Source organism: Aquila chrysaetos, chromosome 3, assembly GCF_900496995.4.
Source record: "Aquila chrysaetos chrysaetos chromosome 3, bAquChr1.4, whole genome shotgun sequence".
In the NCBI taxonomy this organism is placed as follows: Eukaryota; Metazoa; Chordata; class Aves; order Accipitriformes; family Accipitridae; genus Aquila; species Aquila chrysaetos.
This window is the reverse complement of record NC_044006.1, coordinates 78,612,108-78,629,309: the sequence shown is the minus strand read 5'-3', so window position 1 is coordinate 78,629,309 and position 17,202 is coordinate 78,612,108. Positions and strand designations below refer to the sequence as shown.

The 17,202-nt window shown below is 45.8% G+C and overlaps 1 protein-coding gene across 2 annotated transcripts; it reads left to right on the top strand.

Annotated features, from left to right (window-relative positions):
- The first annotated feature begins 91 nt into the window (after nt 1–91).
- On the top strand, nt 92–15,884 carry CDC25A (cell division cycle 25A). 2 transcript variants are annotated; one of them, XM_030008165.2, is made up of 16 exons: nt 92–539; nt 3,142–3,227; nt 5,242–5,296; nt 6,039–6,074; nt 6,213–6,249; nt 6,642–6,743; nt 7,580–7,696; nt 8,596–8,730; nt 9,399–9,473; nt 10,155–10,307; nt 10,642–10,734; nt 11,129–11,191; nt 11,294–11,392; nt 12,127–12,257; nt 12,648–12,759; nt 14,118–15,884. In XM_030008165.2, the coding sequence occupies exons 1-16, from the start codon at nt 388–390 to the stop codon at nt 14,256–14,258; spliced, it is 1,587 nt and encodes a 528-aa protein (XP_029864025.1). In that variant the 5' UTR covers nt 92–387; the 3' UTR covers nt 14,259–15,884. The 2 variants fall into 2 exon arrangements, with proteins under 2 accessions (XP_029864025.1, XP_029864026.2); XM_030008166.2 differs by lacking the exon at nt 92–539 and adding an exon at nt 5,543–5,600 and having other exon boundaries at nt 3,166–3,227.
- The last annotated feature ends 1,318 nt before the right edge of the window (nt 15,885–17,202 follow it).

Below are 17,202 nucleotides of genomic sequence, written 5' to 3'. Positions count from 1 at the left end.
GGACAACGCGTTTGACGCGTTGTCCTCCTCCGCGTTGCATGCTGGGAAATGTAGTCCCCCCCCTTTGGCACGCAGGAACGCTACTTGAGGCACCCCATTGGCTGGCTTCTCTATTGGGCAGGAGCGACGTCAAGCAACAGTTGGAGGCGGGGAGTGAGGCGCCCGCCGGCGTTCTTACTGGTCAGAACGAAAGCGGTGGGCGGGGAGATTGAAAAAAAACACCCGCCCCCTTCAAACGTCGCGCAGAGGGCCGTTTTGATTGGCGGAGGGGCAGTTTGGCGCCAGCTTCGGAGCGGGCGACGGGCAGCGGCTGGGGTCAAAGCGGTGCGGGCCGCGCTGACAGGAGGACGGTGAGGGGTTTAGCTCGGCTCGGCTCGGCTCGGCTCCATGGATCCCGCACCGGGCGGTTCTTACCGCCGCCGCCTCCTGCTTCTCTCCCCGGCTTCTCCCGCTTCACCCGCCGTGGTCAAGTCTCTCTTTCCCGCCGACCTCTCGCCGGTTTCCGACCTCCGCCTCACCATGGAGCAGCTGGGACGCGGGTCAGTCAAAGCGGGGGGGGGGCCCCCTTCTGCTGAGCGCTGTCCCCGGGGCACCCCTCACCCCCGCCTCTACCACCCCCCCAAAAAAAACCCCGAGGCCTCGAGGTACCATTCCCCCCCCTTCTTCCCTCCCGGACCCGAAGTGAGGCCTAAGGGACCATCCCCCCCCCCCCCAGGGCCTCTTCTCCCCCCACCCCCGGACCCGAAGGGAGGCCTGGGGGAGCTCTTCTCCTCCCCCCATTTGAAAAAAAAAAAAAAAAAAAAAAAAGCAGCAAGGCCTCGAGGAATTGTTCTCCTTCCGTTCCACTCCCTCCCCCGCAGCGAGGCCTTGTGGAACTTTTCTCCTATTCCCCCCCCCCCCCCCCCCCCCGCAAGCCCTGGAGGAGCTCTTCTCCTTCCCTGCCCCCCTCTTTCAGAAGCAAGGCCTCGGGGACCTCATCTACCCCCCCCCCCCCCCCAAAAGTGAGGCCTCGTGGATCTCTTCTTCTCCTTCCTCCCTGCCCCGCCCCCCCAAATCGAGGCCTTGAGGATCTCTCTTAATCTCCTTCTCCCTCCGAAAGTGAGGCCTTGAGGACCTCATCCTGCGTTCTGTCCTTCCAAACACCCCCCCCCCTTAAAACTGAGGCCTCAAAGACCTCTTCTCATAATCCTCCCCCCCAAAAAAACGAGGCCTCGAACTGTTTCTTCCCTCCCCCCCCCCAAAATGAGGCCTCCAGGAGTTCTTCCTATGCCCCCCCCCCCCCGCAAACCCGAGGCCTCCACGACTCCCTTAAACTCCCCCCCACCCACCTCCACCCCTGCAGAGCTCTGTTCTCCCCCCACCCGTCCTTCCACCAAATAGCCCCCTTCTCTCCTGCCCCTTTCTCCCTAGGGAGCCCCAAGATTGGGCCACCCTCCCCCCCCCCCCCCCCCCCCCCCCCCCCCCCCCCCCCAACGCGGTCGTGGCTCCTGCGGTGTGGGCCATCTTCTCCCTGCGGTGTGCCACCATCTTCCTCTGGTTCTGCTCTGGGCATCCACCTTGCTCCTGAGCCCTTCCCTGTGCCTGGCCCCAGGACTGGGTGCTTTCCCCTCTCCCACAAATTAATGCTGGTACCTTTGTGTCCGTCCTTCCCCTCCTCTCTTTACTGTTTTGCATATGGAAAGTGCTGCAGTCTCTGGGCTCTGCTGCTCTTTTCTGCCTGTAACTCCAGCTGTGCAGTTGCTCAATCCAATTTTGCTGTTACTAGTGTCTAACTCCTTTAATCCCATTATTCCTATGGTAACCTCTACAGTTTGTCTCTTGTATGGCTCCCGTTTTGCCCTGGCCCACTCTGGTCTTGATGGCCACCCTGGTATTTTTCCTTTGTTTGCTGTTTTTATATCATTCTAATTTCTGTAATCACCTGCTTTCTTTATGATCCTTCCCTCCTTCAGATTCCTGGAATTCCTGTAAATTATTTGCACCACTCCCCTCCCTGTTCATTATTCTGTCCTTTCAGTTTGTAGCCCTAGCTTGCGCCCAGATGCATTTTTTTAATTAACCCATTAACACACTCAATTAGCTTTTCCCTTATTTAAGGCAATATAGAGTAACGCTACATATGGTATGCATATCTCTCTGTATTGAAGCTGCTGTGACCCCTGCCCACATATGAAGCTAGTGTGTGTCTGATGTGGCTCAGCAGTCGGGCAGGAGAGCTTGCCTCAAGGTTCCCTGCCTGCTGGCAGAGCAGTGTTTGTGCTTGCACACGTGTCAGGTCAGGGGCTGGTGTTCCTCAGGCTCTGGATGCCTCGAGCCCCTTCACCTACAGAATGATTTAGACTGGTCTGATGGTTATATGAGCAGAGAAGAACTTGCTTAGTTGGTAAGACAAAATTTGAGAGCTAACTACTTATGAAAATGAGTTTGAGTTAGAAGTTTGGTAATTTTTCTATGCGAGACAATAATTAAATGAGTGGCTGCTGAAGAGAGGGTTGCAGTCCCAAGAAGGCTGAGGGGGCTTTGATAGAGGTGTTTCTGGTGAGTGGTTTGGGAGGTGCTGGTGTGATTACAGGCACCAATAATCTACTGCACACTTTAAATTGTTTTTAGTCCTTAAAGTTTTATTGCAAGGTCTGTCATTTTGTTGTATTAGGACCTTCATTTGTGAAGGCACAAGTTCAGGACAGGCTCTAAAACATTGTTTCAAAAAACCCCTCCCAGTTAGTGTGTCATGGAGAAAAGCTTGGAAGTTTGGTGTGAGGTGACCAGGAAGGCAACCGGGGTAATTATTGTCTTGAATGGCACTCTCCCTGTCTCTGTTTTGGAAGCCTAAGTTCTAATATTATCAGCACTGCATGTGCAGGTTTGAAGAAAGAAAACCAAAACCTGAAGCTGAAGCCCTTGTAGGTGTTAGATCTGAGTGTGGTAATCTGGTGGTGGCATTATCCCTGGGTACTCAACAGCACATGGAGCATGAGAGACTGCACTCTGCAGGATTGCCAAGCTGGAATCCTTTCACTTGGCCGATGATAAAGGTTTCAGGTTATGACTACCTGTGCTGTATATCTACGTTCAGGCACTCCTATGTTGTATTTCTTGCTTCAGTGAGTGTTTAAAACAAATACCTAACTTCCTTTACAGTCAGCACGAAAACCCTGAGCAAGATGTGGGGAACAAGAATACTAATGGTTTACAAAGAACAGTGTCATCAGAATCAACAGACTCAGGTATGGCTTTCTCAATTAATAAATAACAAGTAAGAAATGAAAAGCATCTTATCTTTACATGGCTTCTACTGCAAGCAGCTTCCAGGGTTTGGAGAGAGAACTAATGCTGCTTGCCTGCAATCCCTGCAGCCACTTCTCATTCTTATGCTCTTGAAAGGAGGGAGGCAGGCAAACCATCACGGCAGTTCATGGTTTGGGTTGTGGGTGGGTTTTTTTGCTTTAATTGTCCTGGAGCATGTTAGGAGTAGAACTAGCACGGAGGAAAAACTGGTTCACTCTGACAGAGATGGCTTTTTCCTTTTTTTTTTCTTAGGATGGCTGTTAAGACGTGGTCGCTGACCTGTCATGCTTTGTACTCCAGGGTGATGTTTATCACTGCCATTTTCTGATTGCCTTGATGTTCTGCTCTGTACATGGTAGTAGGTCAACACCTTATCATGAGTGTGTCAGCCTTTCTTGCAGTAGAGACAGCTGAAGATGAAGGCTGCCACAGATAGCCCAAGATAGGCTTCACTAGTGAATTGGATTCCCACCATTCTCTAGTCTGTGGTGTCTTGCAGATATTGGCTTGTGAGCATTTATAGTTGCGTGTTGGGGCTGTGGTCTGGAAAACGGGGAGATAGTGTTTCATTCTTCATTGTTAGGATCCATTGCATATCTGCATTCAGCTCTGAATGGGACTGGTTTGAGTTTCTGCCCTTTGGAGGGTGATAACTTGGATGAAAGCAAGTTGTCGCTGTGTGGTTTCTCTCTTTAAACCCAAACTGTGCTAACCTGCTCTGCACACTCAAATCAAGGCTGTTGAGCAGCGTTTGTCTTGTGGCTTGGGTGGTTTTTTTGTGGCTTTTTGTTAACAAGAGCTGATTGTTTATCTAAAACCTAGGGAGCTGCATCTTTCTTAGTACTGATACTTGCCTAGAAGTATTTTTTTCAGATGAGATGCTTTATCAGTGAAAATGAAATTTCACTAGAAGCTATTACCCCATAACTTGTAGAATCAGGGAAGCTTCTGATACTTCATTGGTTCAGCCCAGCGATGGGAATCAGTGTCTCCACCCGAATTTATGCACCAGTCTGACTGCACGTGGTACTTTCAGCCTTCAAAGGAACTTTATGAACTGTTAAAACATGGGCATAGCTCACAAACCACAGAGCAGGATAGAAAAACCAAGCTTGCTAAATCTTCACTTTCTTCTTGGCTTTTTTCTTCTTTTCCTGTCTCCAAACAGGTCTTAAGTGTTTACAAAACACTCATGATTAATGTTTCTGCTGTGCCAAGACCACTACCTGTCATGTTAGTCAAATTAATTCTTTGTAGTTGTTTGTTTAGATCACAGTCACTGAAGTAGCAGCAAGTCTTGTCATGATGGTATAGAGTGCATTCTGGTAAGCTGTTGGCCTATCGCTAGGGCTTGTGAATACTACCATAATACAAAAACTCCTCGGGGATCTGTGCTTAAGTAGGCTTCATATTTGACTGTACTTAGGTGCTATGTAGTTGTAACGTTTCACTTGGTTTGTGCTTAGGGAGTGCTTGCAGTTGTTTGCAGTACCCTCGCATGCATTAAGAAGGGTCTTTTGACTACTTTTTTTGGAATGAGGCCAGAGTTTCTTCCTATAAAGAGGTGTAACTAAACACATGGCTTAAAAAACCCTGAAGGATTAAGTTGTTTATTAAGATGTGCGTGTGAGAGAATAAGACAAGGGTATTCCACGTTACGTGGTAGCACTCTGTTCTATATGACATTCTAGACAGGGTTAGGGGTGCTTTTTTTTAATTACTCCTATTTTTCCCCAAGCACTAACACCTGATTATCGATGGTGAAAAACCAAGAGTATGGAGTATCTGTAACTGTTTGCTTCTACCCTGAGATGAGGCTGCAGACTGGATTTCCTACATCAGTTTCCTCTCTAAGCTCAGGGTCTTTCAGAGGAAATCTCGCAATGTCCAATACTTCGCGTTTCCTAGGTGCTAAGATACCACTCGGTTGAAAACGCTGTCTCTCCTCTGCAGGTTGTGCTTTGGATTCACCTGGTCCTGCAACCTCAGACAATACCATGGAGGAAACGTATGTAACCATATGCTAAGCCTGACTTCTGGCATTTCATGTTGCACCATTAACAAACGTAGGCTAATGAGAGGCTTGACGTGGCTTTTCCTTTGCTGGTATGCGTGCAGTGGGCTTTTCTCTCTGAAACTTCTAGAAGTGCGTGCTGTAGTGCTCTGCAGCTTGAGATGCTAGGCTTTCTGTCTTGTCTGTGTCCCAGAGTACTTAACAAGTCTTGGGTTTGAGTTAATGTGTTGTACCAACCAGACTGTTTGAGCATGACATTGGCACCTTACCAGGAGTATGAGGTTGTACCAAATTGCATGTAAGTTGCAGTTTTCACTCACCACTTAAATTATAATTTATGCTTGTATATGCCCTAACTGATACTAAGCAGTTTCTCTGAGTTTGAATTTGCCACTCTCAATTAGATTTTTTTTTCTTTCCCTAATATTCTGTCCCCAGGGATGGGGGACAGATGTCCTTGGTTCCTGATTTACTGAGCTTTTCTTCCTTCAACCTAGCTTCTTGCCTAAACAATGCCGAAAAGAATTTGGGGAAAGAAGGGGGAGAAGGAGTCTAGGTAGTGTTTCAAAAACTATGATGGGTTAAGCTGGCTATAAATAGCTTTTGAGAAAGACAAAGTGTCATCCAGAAGCATGTTGGCTTCTGCTTAGCATAACACTCCATGACTTAAATACAAGGTTGATTTTTAGTGTACTATCCTTCAGTACTAACTGTGGGGCATCTCACTTGCTTTTAGGTTTGAGAAAGCAATTCTTGAATCTAGCAGACTAAAGTAAGTATACTTTTAACTTCTTTGTCAGTGACTGTTGTAGCTTATGGAGTTTTACTGGGGGGGGGGAGTGAGTTCTATTCATGTTACTGTCTTTCAAAACAAAATGTTGAAATAAATCTTGGTTCTTTTTCATTGTAGCTTACGAATGCCTTTCAGAAGAATACATTCACTGCCAGTAAGTGAGGGTGGTATTGATATTCTATAAATGTTAAAGGATTTAGCATGTTAAGTGTTTTTAGTTGGATACATTCCATAACTTGTTAATTTTCCGGCTTCAAGAACAGCTGCTGTGGTGCTTAATGAAAACTGTCAAAATTACAGCTTGTAAACTCGAAGTCTTGTTCATGTTGGTGTGAAATTTCAGTCATGTGGCTTTGTCCCTAATGCAGTTGAAGCATTTTGGTACCTGTACCGAGATGTCAGCATAAAAGACTCAGGCACATAGTTTGCACCAATTTGTAGTTGGAGACCTTACAGTCTTTATTAATCCCTGTTTTGCTTAAAATGTAGTTGTGCAAAGACTATATTGCACAATACTGAACTGGCACTTTTGTATGAACGTTGTAGCAAAGCCTCCTGGGATCCAGTCCTGCCCTGAAGAGAAACCATTCCAATTCTCCGGATAGTGATGCTTTTCAACTGCTGGAACAAGATGAAAATAAGGAGAATGTAAGTGTTGCTTTCTGTTGCTTGTGATGGTATGGTGTAAGAGGCGGTACCAAGGAAGCTGAATTAGCACACCGCTTGCTTCAACAGTGGATGTGGTGGAAAAGGCTTCATTTACTCTCTGCCCGGCTGTAGTTCAGACATAACAAAGTTTTGCATAGCTTATCTTAGGGGAACTTGCAGCGAAGTGCGACAGCACTGATTATAGCGACTGCAAACTGATTATGGGTTAATAAAAATTTGGTAGACTTTGATTGCCCAGCTCTACCTTTGTGCTACTGAACCTGACTCCTTTTAGGCTGTGGCAAGGGAAAATGTATTCATACTGCTAGCTTTAGATAGCTACGAGGGGTGCCTCCAGACAGCTGTTCAGATAGATCACCTCATCTCTTTCCACTGCTGACATGGGGAGTCCTGGTTCCTCACAGCACAAATGTCCTTTTGCCTACTTGGTCTGAAAGGCCTTGCTGCTGGAAATCCCACCAGTAGGACTCCGACAGGTTTCTACAGAAGAGTGGGTGTCAGGAGACAGGCTGCCTTTAAAAATGATTTCTTTTGCAGAGAAGTTGACTGACAAAAAGAAATAGAAAAGCCTTAAGCCTGTAGGAGATATCAAGAGGATAAAAGCTTGATTATGTTAAATGAATCACTATTGTAACATCTTTAATTTGTAAACATTCGCCTTCAGACTGTTCCTGTTGGCAGCAGGGAACTTAAACCCAAAACCTCAGGTAGTTTCAAAAAAAAAAAAAAACAAACCTGAAAAGATAAAATGATCCTAGCGATTTACACAGTTTGTCATTGTGGTAAAATGATCACTTTGCTCCTTTTTAATTCAGGAATCGTTTGAGTTTAAGAAGCCAACCAAACCAGCTTCTCGTTGTTCTGTGCACATCCATTCCCGTGATGGAAAAGGTCTTCCTGGACCAAGGCAGAAGTCATCTTCAGCTCAGATAGTAAGTATTACAGTGTTCTTTACAACTAATTCTCACCTAATCCTCTGCATACCTACTGTCTGTGAGGAAGAAAAAATTGCATCATGGTTCTAAGGCAGTGCTGTTAGTCACCACTCTTCATGTGCCAAACAGAAAAACTTATCTATCTGCCAGACAAGAAAACTCTTCTCGCATTTGGCTCATGAGATGGTCAGAAGTTTGAAACATGGATTGTTCTGTAGTCTGTGAAAGGTTAGTCAATACAGAGCTGAGGTTATGCTGCAGTAAGTCAAGGGAGTGTGGACACTGATGTGGAATAGAGGAATTTAGTTTGTAATTGTTTTCACTACCAATAAAGTAGATACTTATATTGAGGCAGATGCATTTGCAACAATGAAGCCAATTGTGTGGATGCAACTGGATCTTATGTCCAGATATGACATCCAGGAAGAAAATATTACCTTCTTTGTATTCTATTGCTTAGAAAAAGCAAATAGAATGAAAAAACATGATGGGTCCTTGCACGGAAACAGAGCTGGGGGGTTAAGTCTTGTCTCCACTCCTTGGATCTGGTAGTCCTTCATCCTGCTTAGCACTCTTGATCTTGGGCTTATCAGCTGCAGTTTATATTAGTTCTTGATCTTACTGACAGCACCCATTTCTCTCTTTTGCACCTTCACTGGATAGCTTCTTCCAGAGAAGAGGGTTATTGCTTAATGAGGCTAATGAAGCACCCTGCTGTTCTAGGGATCCAGTAGAAGTATTGGAACTCTCTTTGGGGTTTGCTCAAGCCAGTGTATTCAAGGTGGTGGAATAACCACCGTGTTTTCTGTAGTGCAGTGAGAGGCACAGCATCATCTCTGTGGTTATAGCACCCTGCAGTAAAGAGAAGGAATGCTGTTAAAACTGTCTTGTCTCAGTTTCCCATGGGTGAAATACCGATGGGTGAACAGGAGAACTACAGGCCAGCTTTCCTGCAGCAGTCTTCTCTGACTTCCTCTGAAAGTGAAGATGACGATGGATTCCTAGAGCTGCTAGATGAGCAAGATTTGAAGGTATGTACAAAGGAAATATGATAGACATTTCAAAATCAGCTGTCTAATGTTAATAGTCTGCCAACAATATGTGTCCGTGGTGCACGTATGTTCTAGCAGAAGTCAGTGTGGTAAGTCAAACTGCAAAAAGCTATGTACTAGGGAATCCTAGAAGATGAGTTATCATCACCTTTTTCCAACTCTTATGTTTCAGCATCTCTATCTTATATGTGCTCTTTCCTTGTGCAGACAGTGGGATTTACTTGCTGTGTGAACAGCCGTTAGTTTAAGAATTGCTGCTGTTCCTCTTGGCAGATGAGAATTGCATTACTCAAGAGAATTATTTGAATAGTTGGCATTTTTCTTTAGAAACTTGCTGAAGGAGCTAGAGGTGATATTTACTTTTGAGCCACTTAAGTAGAAGACTGTTTCTAACTGAATTTGAAATGCTTAAAGCTTTGGAGGAACATCATTGTTAATCAATGAATTGATATAACTTACCTTCTCTAACATGTCTCGACTCGGTTCCATTATTTCATTTGAGTATTGGACTAGTAATTGAGTTAAATTCCTAAAACTGCTCTGGCAGCTGAATTCAGCTGGAATGTTTGCCCATGCTGTGCAGAAGCTGTATTTACAGTCTCTGCCCACAGTGAAGTAGATGAGAATGAACTTTCTTTCTTTCTCAGAACGATGAGGAGATGCCATCTGATGTGGCGAGCCTCTGGACTGCACCACTAGTCATGAGGAAAACAGACAATCGGGTAAGTGTTCTGGCAGAGCACAACAGAACAGAGATGGGGACTTTGTTCTGGCAGACGTTTTCACTACTGAGACAAGTGATCACACTGTCTCTGATCCTGTATCCCTAATAACAACAACAAAACAAGATACAGCATAAACCCCCTTCAGTATTTGCTTATCTCTAAAGCCTGTTTACCTCAAGGACATCGTCAGTGTGGAACAATGCTCATTGTCTGCCTATATAGGCATTAACTTTCTTTTTACAAAAACACTTCATAAATGTGAGAAGATCTGGGCGTCCCTTATCAGATACTTGTTGACATAGCTTGAGTACATTCTGCACAGACTTACCTGGAATGCCTGTAGCCTGATCTTATGATAACAGACTTGAAGGGAGTTTAGACTCCAGCAAAAGGCTCCTTAATGTGCTGATAGATTGTCTGCTAATTGGTATAAAGCACTCTGCTAGCATTTCATATTGCTTATGGGTGCTCCAAGCTCACCCAGTCCGCAGAGCAAGAAACAAGTATTACTGGAAATGTAGGTCCTGAATTTAGATGACCCTATTAACATCCTGCTGTTGCTGTGCAGTGGCCGTGTTATATAAGGCAAAATTTGTAATAGTCTGAAAGTCTGAGGCTTGCTTAGTTTCTAAACTAAATCTTTGCTAGACAGCCCCTAACTTTTCCCCTTCCTCGCAGGCCAAACGATGCCGGTTGTTTGGCTCTTCATCTCTGACTAGTGGTGTAGGAAGAACCACCCAGAAAAGGATGGAGAGATCCCAGGAAGACAATTCTCCAGGGAAGAGCAAGAAGAGGAAAAGCCTGCCTGGAACACCTTCTGAGGACTCAACGGTTGGTGGCTTGGCATCCAATTTTGTAATAGAAAATTGATTAGGAGAGGATCTAATATAGGTGTCTAGTTTATGAAGGTTAATGAGAGCGCTTCTTCAGGTGAATTGCTGACCTAGCAAAACTGCATTCTCTCTGCATAGTGCAGGAGATTTGGGGGAGCTGGTGCAGTAGTTGCATACTCTTGAGCCTGAGTTTTGCTTTAATCCAAAGGGGAGGCTGGGGAGTTGTAGTTCAGAGCTTCAGAGTAAACTCTTAGTTTTCTGTTATGTTGTGGGAAAAGGATCCCTCTCTGCTGTCAGTGCTCAGCATTGATCTCTAACCTGTGTTCCTCTAGAGTTTGAAAATGGTAAAGACACAATCCTCCACAGCAGAGATCGAAAGCATTTTGGACAGTGACCAGAGAGACCTTATTGGTGACTTCTCAAAGGTAATTCAAGTGGTCAAGTGTTAATTCAAGTGTTTTAATGGCCTCTCTTGGTAGAGATGTCTCAAACCAGCCCAAGTAAAGCACTTCCCTTCTGTAACAGTACATATTCAAATTACTAGGAAAGGCTGTCTGTGAGAAGGGTGCTTTCATAGGTTAGACGCAAAGCGATTAATTTGTGGTTATTCAAAAAATCTACAAAATCCCTTCAGTATAGGAACCAAAAATAAAATTCTGTCCCTGAAGTTTAGAATTCTTGGTTTTAACTCTTGAGCTTTGCTGAAGAGATTCTTGTCAATAAAGTGTCTGTGTTACAAGATTAACTGCTGGATGCTGTGCTATTGCCTATGTGGCTCGTGTTTGGAATTTTCTCAATTAAATGCTGTCTGTCTTACAGGGTTATTTATTCCATACTGTCGATGGGAAACATCAAGACTTAAAATATATTGACTCAGAAATGGTATGTGCCCCAGGGACAGTAAGAAAGATTCTTTACTGGGGGGGGAATGATACAAAAACATGTTGAAACATCTGAACTTTTTTTTTTTTTTTTTTTTCCCAGATTGTGTCTGTGCTGACTGGGAAGTTTGCAAGCTTCATCAAGGAATGCGTGATAATTGATTGTAGATACCCGTATGAGTACGAAGGAGGACACATCAAGGTATGTTGACCCCATAAAAGCAATGTAGAGTTGTCTGAAGTTGCAAACTGGGGTCACTTGGCACCATGTGAGGCTGCTTTTTACTAGCAAGTATCCAAGGCCATGTGGATATGTTATAGCTGAGGCGCCCAAGTGCCCCACTGGGGTCTGTGATCCTGTTATGCCTACACACTGCATGAATCTCAGGACACTGAGCTCGCACTTGGATTATAAAGTGAGTTTTCCCTCAAAGGAGGGAACATTCTGCTTTCCTTAAGCAGAAGAGATGGCCTGTGTGGCAAGCAGGGAGACAGTTCCGGAGGAGGATGTAAGACACTCGGTGTCCAGCATCCTGAGATCTAGGGAAGCTAAAATTTAGAATATTAAACTTCATTTAAACCACAGACTTCAAAGAACAAATGGCTGTGCAAAACATAATTGATGTTGAAGTTTGCTGCTTGAGTAAGCTGGCTGGCCCTCTCAAATACAATGAGGTGGGAAAGGAAATCTAATGAGCCACAACCTATAGCTGTTGAAACAGCAATCGGAATCAGGTCCAGGTCACCCAGAGTCGGTGTTAGACTGTCTGTAATGTTCTGCTTGGGTTTGAAGCTGTGTTCCCAATGGCTGGAGGGGGTTGCCAGAGCTCCTCTAGGAAACTAAGATGAGGAAACAGCTTGCAAGGAAGTGGGATAGGTTTGTTACTGTTCTCCTCTACTCACAGCATGTGCTCGGGCATTACTCTGCCTTTACAGGGTGCTGTAAACCTGCATATGGAAGAGGATGTGGAAGACTACTTGCTTAAGAAGCCAATCCAGCCATCAGAGAACAAACGAGTGATAATAGTGTTCCACTGCGAGTTTTCTTCGGAGCGGGGTCCTCGCATGTGAGTTATCCCACGCTCCCCTAGATAAGAACTTACTGCTGTGCTAGTTGAGAGCAAAGCTTTTGGGATGGCACCAGTTACTGTGCTGGTGTGCTACTTAATACACAGTTTATCATGAGGAGATGTTGGTTGTCGCCTCTGGCAGGGATGTGACACAGCCCATGATGTGAATGGCCATGCTGAAGTTGGGCTGGCGCATTGGAATGCTTAGAGAGGGAAAGGAAAAACCAGTTAGCCACAGCTTTGCAGCCAGTGTGGCTTCTCAGCCTGTTCCTGATAGGCAATGGCTTGCTTCTATAATCCCAGGAATGGGAAGTTTTGGGTGAGAGCTGTTTTCAGGTGTTACTTGTTGAATGTGAGATTTAACACAGGATTTTTTTCCTGCTACAGGTGCCGGTTTGTGAGAGAGCGGGACAGGCTGGGTAACGAATACCCCAACCTCCATTACCCAGAACTGTATGTCCTGAAGGGGGGTTACAAGGACTTCTTCTTAAGATGCCGCGTAAGTGACGTTCTCTTAAATTCATCTTTCGCACTCAGAGGAGAAGAAACAATAGATCAACAATATTGATGTATTCATACTTGATTAGACTTCTCTTTGGAGTAGTGTTTTTTGCTGGGGTAGCTTTTCCTGCTCTGTTTCACAGTGCTCTACTGTACTGGGAGCAGTTAAAATTTGGCAGTGAGGGTCTCTAAGCCTATTCCGTACTTCAGAGCTGTCTTGCTGCCATAGCTGAAAGGTTTTTCCACTTGTCTCAAGAGTAAAATATAAAACTGGTTTCTGCCCTTTGTAACAACTAGGAGGCCAAAATGTCGTTTGGAGAAGGAATTTAAGACTACTTAGCCTGCAAAGACTAGGAGAGAAGACAGGCTTGACAGTAACTGCCATATAACAAATGGAAAGCTGAAGTTTCATACTAAAATAGCAAAATTGAAAAACTTGAACTCTGAGTTTTCAGCCTCTAATTCAGAAAAGGAAACTAAAAAATGCCCAGCAGCTCTCTTCCCAGTGTTCTCAGGATGGCGTCTCTTGTATCACTTGGCTTCTGCCGCTTCAGCATTTCAGTGGCTGTACTCTCTTTCTCCAGCTAGTTCTTCCTACTGTTCTGACACAAACTAGACTGTGCCCTGGCTGTCACTTAAGTCCCTCTCAGGCCCCCACACTTCAGAGTAGCTCTTAGACTACCTTCCTGTTCTGTGACTTGGTGTGTTTTCAGAGAGATGCGAGATATTTGGCCTTTCTGTGGCTGGCTGGCCGTTTCCCAGTGGGATATTGGGTCTCCCAGCGTTTGGGCCGTCGTGGGGGATGCCGATGTTCATGCCACTGAGTGCTGTCCTGGTTTTTGGCTCTCCCTGGGATCTGCTGGCTCCCCTGTGGCGGTGGATGCCTGGGTTTTGTTTCGGGCCCCGTGGGTATCCTCTCCTGAGGTGGAAGGACCGAGGGCCTCAAGGTGGCAGCATGGAACAGTCAACAACAGCCTTTGATGCTCTGGTGTGTGAGCCAGGGGTGGGCCGGTCCCGAGTTACAAGTATTCTTCAAATCTGTGCTGTTTCAAGGTGAATACTAGACAGGCTTAGTTTGTGTATTGATGTCTGCCAGAAAATTTGGGGTGAGAGCTCTGTACACAGGCCTGAAAGTCCTTTGTTTAATAGCTATCACTTCTGAAGTAGCTGTAATCTGAATATCACGGGTTTGTTCGTGAGTGTCTGGTATGAAGCTCCTGCATAGAGTGTGGGGGGGCTGTTTCTGTTTTTTCTGCTGGTATTGTTTGAATGGTTGCTATCCGGCTCTGTTGGTGAGTCTCAAAAGAGATCATCACTCCTGACACACTGAAGTGAAACCAGCTTCTCTTTCCCCAGAGTTTCTGCGAGCCCCAGAGCTATCGCCCCATGCACCATGAGGACTTTAAAGAAGACTTGAAAAGGTTCCGCACCAAAAGCCGAACGTGGGCTGGCGAGAAGAGCAAAAGGGAACTGTACAGTCGCCTGAAGAAACTCTAAGGGCTGAGCTGAACAAGACTGCCCGTTGTGGGGAGGGGGAGGCTGCAGCGGGAGGGAGATGTGCCTGTTCCATGTTTGTGGTTATCAGGTACCGGCTGTATCCTCGTCTGTCATCTTGCTGGGAACACCGTGGGACTTGTGGCTGCAGGCTTGAACCGAGCAACCTGGTTGGGAGCTGACTTGTGAATCTTCTTGTTACGCTGCTTCATGGAAATGGCTTCTTGTGTTCTGTGACATCCACAAACTGCCTGACAGCCTGCCCAGGGAGGGTTGGAGAGAGGCTGTTGCGTGCCACATATGTGGGGCTCGGCTGGTACATGGTGTAAGCATTGAGGGTGTTTTAGTGCCTGTTTTTTTTTTTTTTTTTAATGCTTTGTTTTATTTAAATACAGTCAAATGAAGCTAATACCACTGCAGTTGAATCCTCTGGATTGTACTTAAACCTTGTTTCTGCTAAAGGGCAGCCTGCTGTTGGGGGGGTAGAGGGGTTTAATTATTTTTCTCAGCTGCAGCTTTGATTCTGTGTTTTCATAGCATAACATGTTGTGGTGAAGTAAAATGGGAAATAGTTCATTACAGCTAGAGGTTCCCACCTTGCTGAACTCCCATGTTCTGCTGTGGGAGGCCTCTTGAAGACAGTCTAAGGGGAAATTGCTTATTGTAGATAGATATCGTGATTGCTTTATTTCATAGTAATTTGAATTTAGCTGCTGCTTTAGTTCTAGAGGAGTTGGTGTTTTAAAGTAGGGATAACTTCTGGGAACTGAGGGTAATTCAGAATTAGGCTGTCTCGGGTCATCCCAGAAGTACCGGGTGGCAAAGCTGTTACCAGGTTTCTCAACAGCAGCAATTTACTGCTGCTGCTCCCTCCAAGGCTGTGTATTATTATCATGAAATGTGTCTAGAAAAGAGCCCGGCTGTGAGGAATCACACTGATGATCCTGGGAGGCTGTTCTGAACCTGCTTCTGCTGCTGTGGGTTTGACTTTGGCCACTTCTCCAGCAGCAGAAGCACCTTCTGCCAGGAAAGGCAGGAAATACAATTAATTCTTGAAGGAAGAACAACTTCATCAGCTGGCATTGTACCCTACAGCTGAGCCCTACAAATTGCCCACCTAAAGCAGAATTCATGGTTCCATGGCACAACTGCTTTGCTGCTAATTTTTGGTGTCACGGAAGACCCAACTACAACTAATGAGCCTTATGGTAGCCCAGGGCTTTTAGGGTAAGGCTGGCTGCTTGCCGCAGCAACGCTGTGATGATCGCTGTAGCTCATCTTCCTCAAAAATCACACAAAAAATTCCTGGTGAAACTAGTGTTCCCAAGGCCGGGCGTGCAGCCTGGGACCAGCCACCCATCCTGGAAGCTCTCAGCTCTTTAGCAGAAATCCATGCTTCACATGGCTTGGCTTGCTCCCTGTGAGCTAGTCTTGCGTGCTGTTGTATCTGTGTCAAAAAAAAAAAAACCTGAAATAGAGGTGCCTTATGTGGAATTTTAACTTGATTTTTTTAAAAAACTGTTTCTTAAAGCCTGCTGTTAATCCTCTTGAGAACTGAAAAGATAAACTTTGAACTCTAACTTTCTCATTTAAAAAAAAATAAATCGGATTTTGCTGGTTTCCCTCAAAGCCGAATACCTTGAATGAGAAGATGATGAAATGCTAAATCATCAGAAATGGCTATTACCAACTCTCCCACATCTTGCCTGGAAAGTCTGAACTCCGGGCGGAATCTGGTGAGGTGCCTGGGGAGGGGGGGGGGGCTGCGTGGTGGTGGGAGATCACGCGCGGGTGAAGGCTGGCTGCCTGCGACACGGGCAGCAACGCGATTGACCCAAACTGCTTTTTGGTGCAAGACCCGTTGTGCCAAGCCAAAGTGGTAAATCGTCAGTTTAGCAATACAACAGCCGGGCAACATGTCTCGATACAAGTTCGTAAACAAATAGTTGCTCTATGTAAAAGTTTTTAACTCGCCAGCCATGTTCAAAAAAAGCAGATGGAGACTGTTGACAGAGCCATGATGCTCTTTTCCAAGGTCACTCAGCTGGAGCAAAACCATTATAGCAGTCCGTGGCTTTACAGTTGTACTTCCTGCGAATGCCCCTAACTCAGCTCGTTATCCCAAACTTCCTGATATCCAGGAAACTGAATGTGGTGTGGGCGTTAGGCCCTCTGTGGCCCAGCACTACTGGGGGACATGAGCCGCAGTCTGTGTTTGGAGGGACCAGATATGCCGGTAACCCTGAAGAGACAGAACTGTGACCCCTTGCTATATACCCCACCTAGTTCTGTCTGTGTGCTGTGTTTGGGAACAGTCCTGGGTGTGGGAAGGAGAAGGCTGCGAGATGTATGTTTCTAAAATCTGTACCATATCAGCCTGCGACTGTACTAGACCACTGCGGGCTGAGAGAAAAAAGTACTTAAAATCTCAACAGTTTGTCTAACTCAACTTGTCTTGTGGTAGAAGGCGTGCATGCTGGTGAACTTCTTGGCATTGTGCACCGTGGCTTGAAAAAACCATGTTGGCAATCGCTGTTTTTCCTGTCTTGTGTTCTTTGCTTGTTGCTTCCGGGATAACTTTAAATGATGAAAAATAGCACCCTGCTTTCCTGTAAGCTGCAGGAATTGGACCAGTTGGAGGAAGGCTGGTTTTCTGGCTCGGCTGGCAGAGCTGCATGATATTTGTGTACCTGTAACTGGCAAATGTGGCTGGGTGCGAACTGTTTGTGGCCTCGTGCAGGGGCCTGGGACCCTGGCAGGGGTGGACAGAGCTGGGAAAGTCCAGTTCAGTCCCAGTCCAGGCTGTTTCCAGGCTGATGGGGACTTGGGTCTTTAATCACCCCCATGACTTGGGAATACCAGGGCTGCAGCCACCTGAATTTCAAAGCGGTGTATTTCCATCGTACCATCTACGCTGCAGGGAGTTGCAGCTCACTTTTGGATGAAG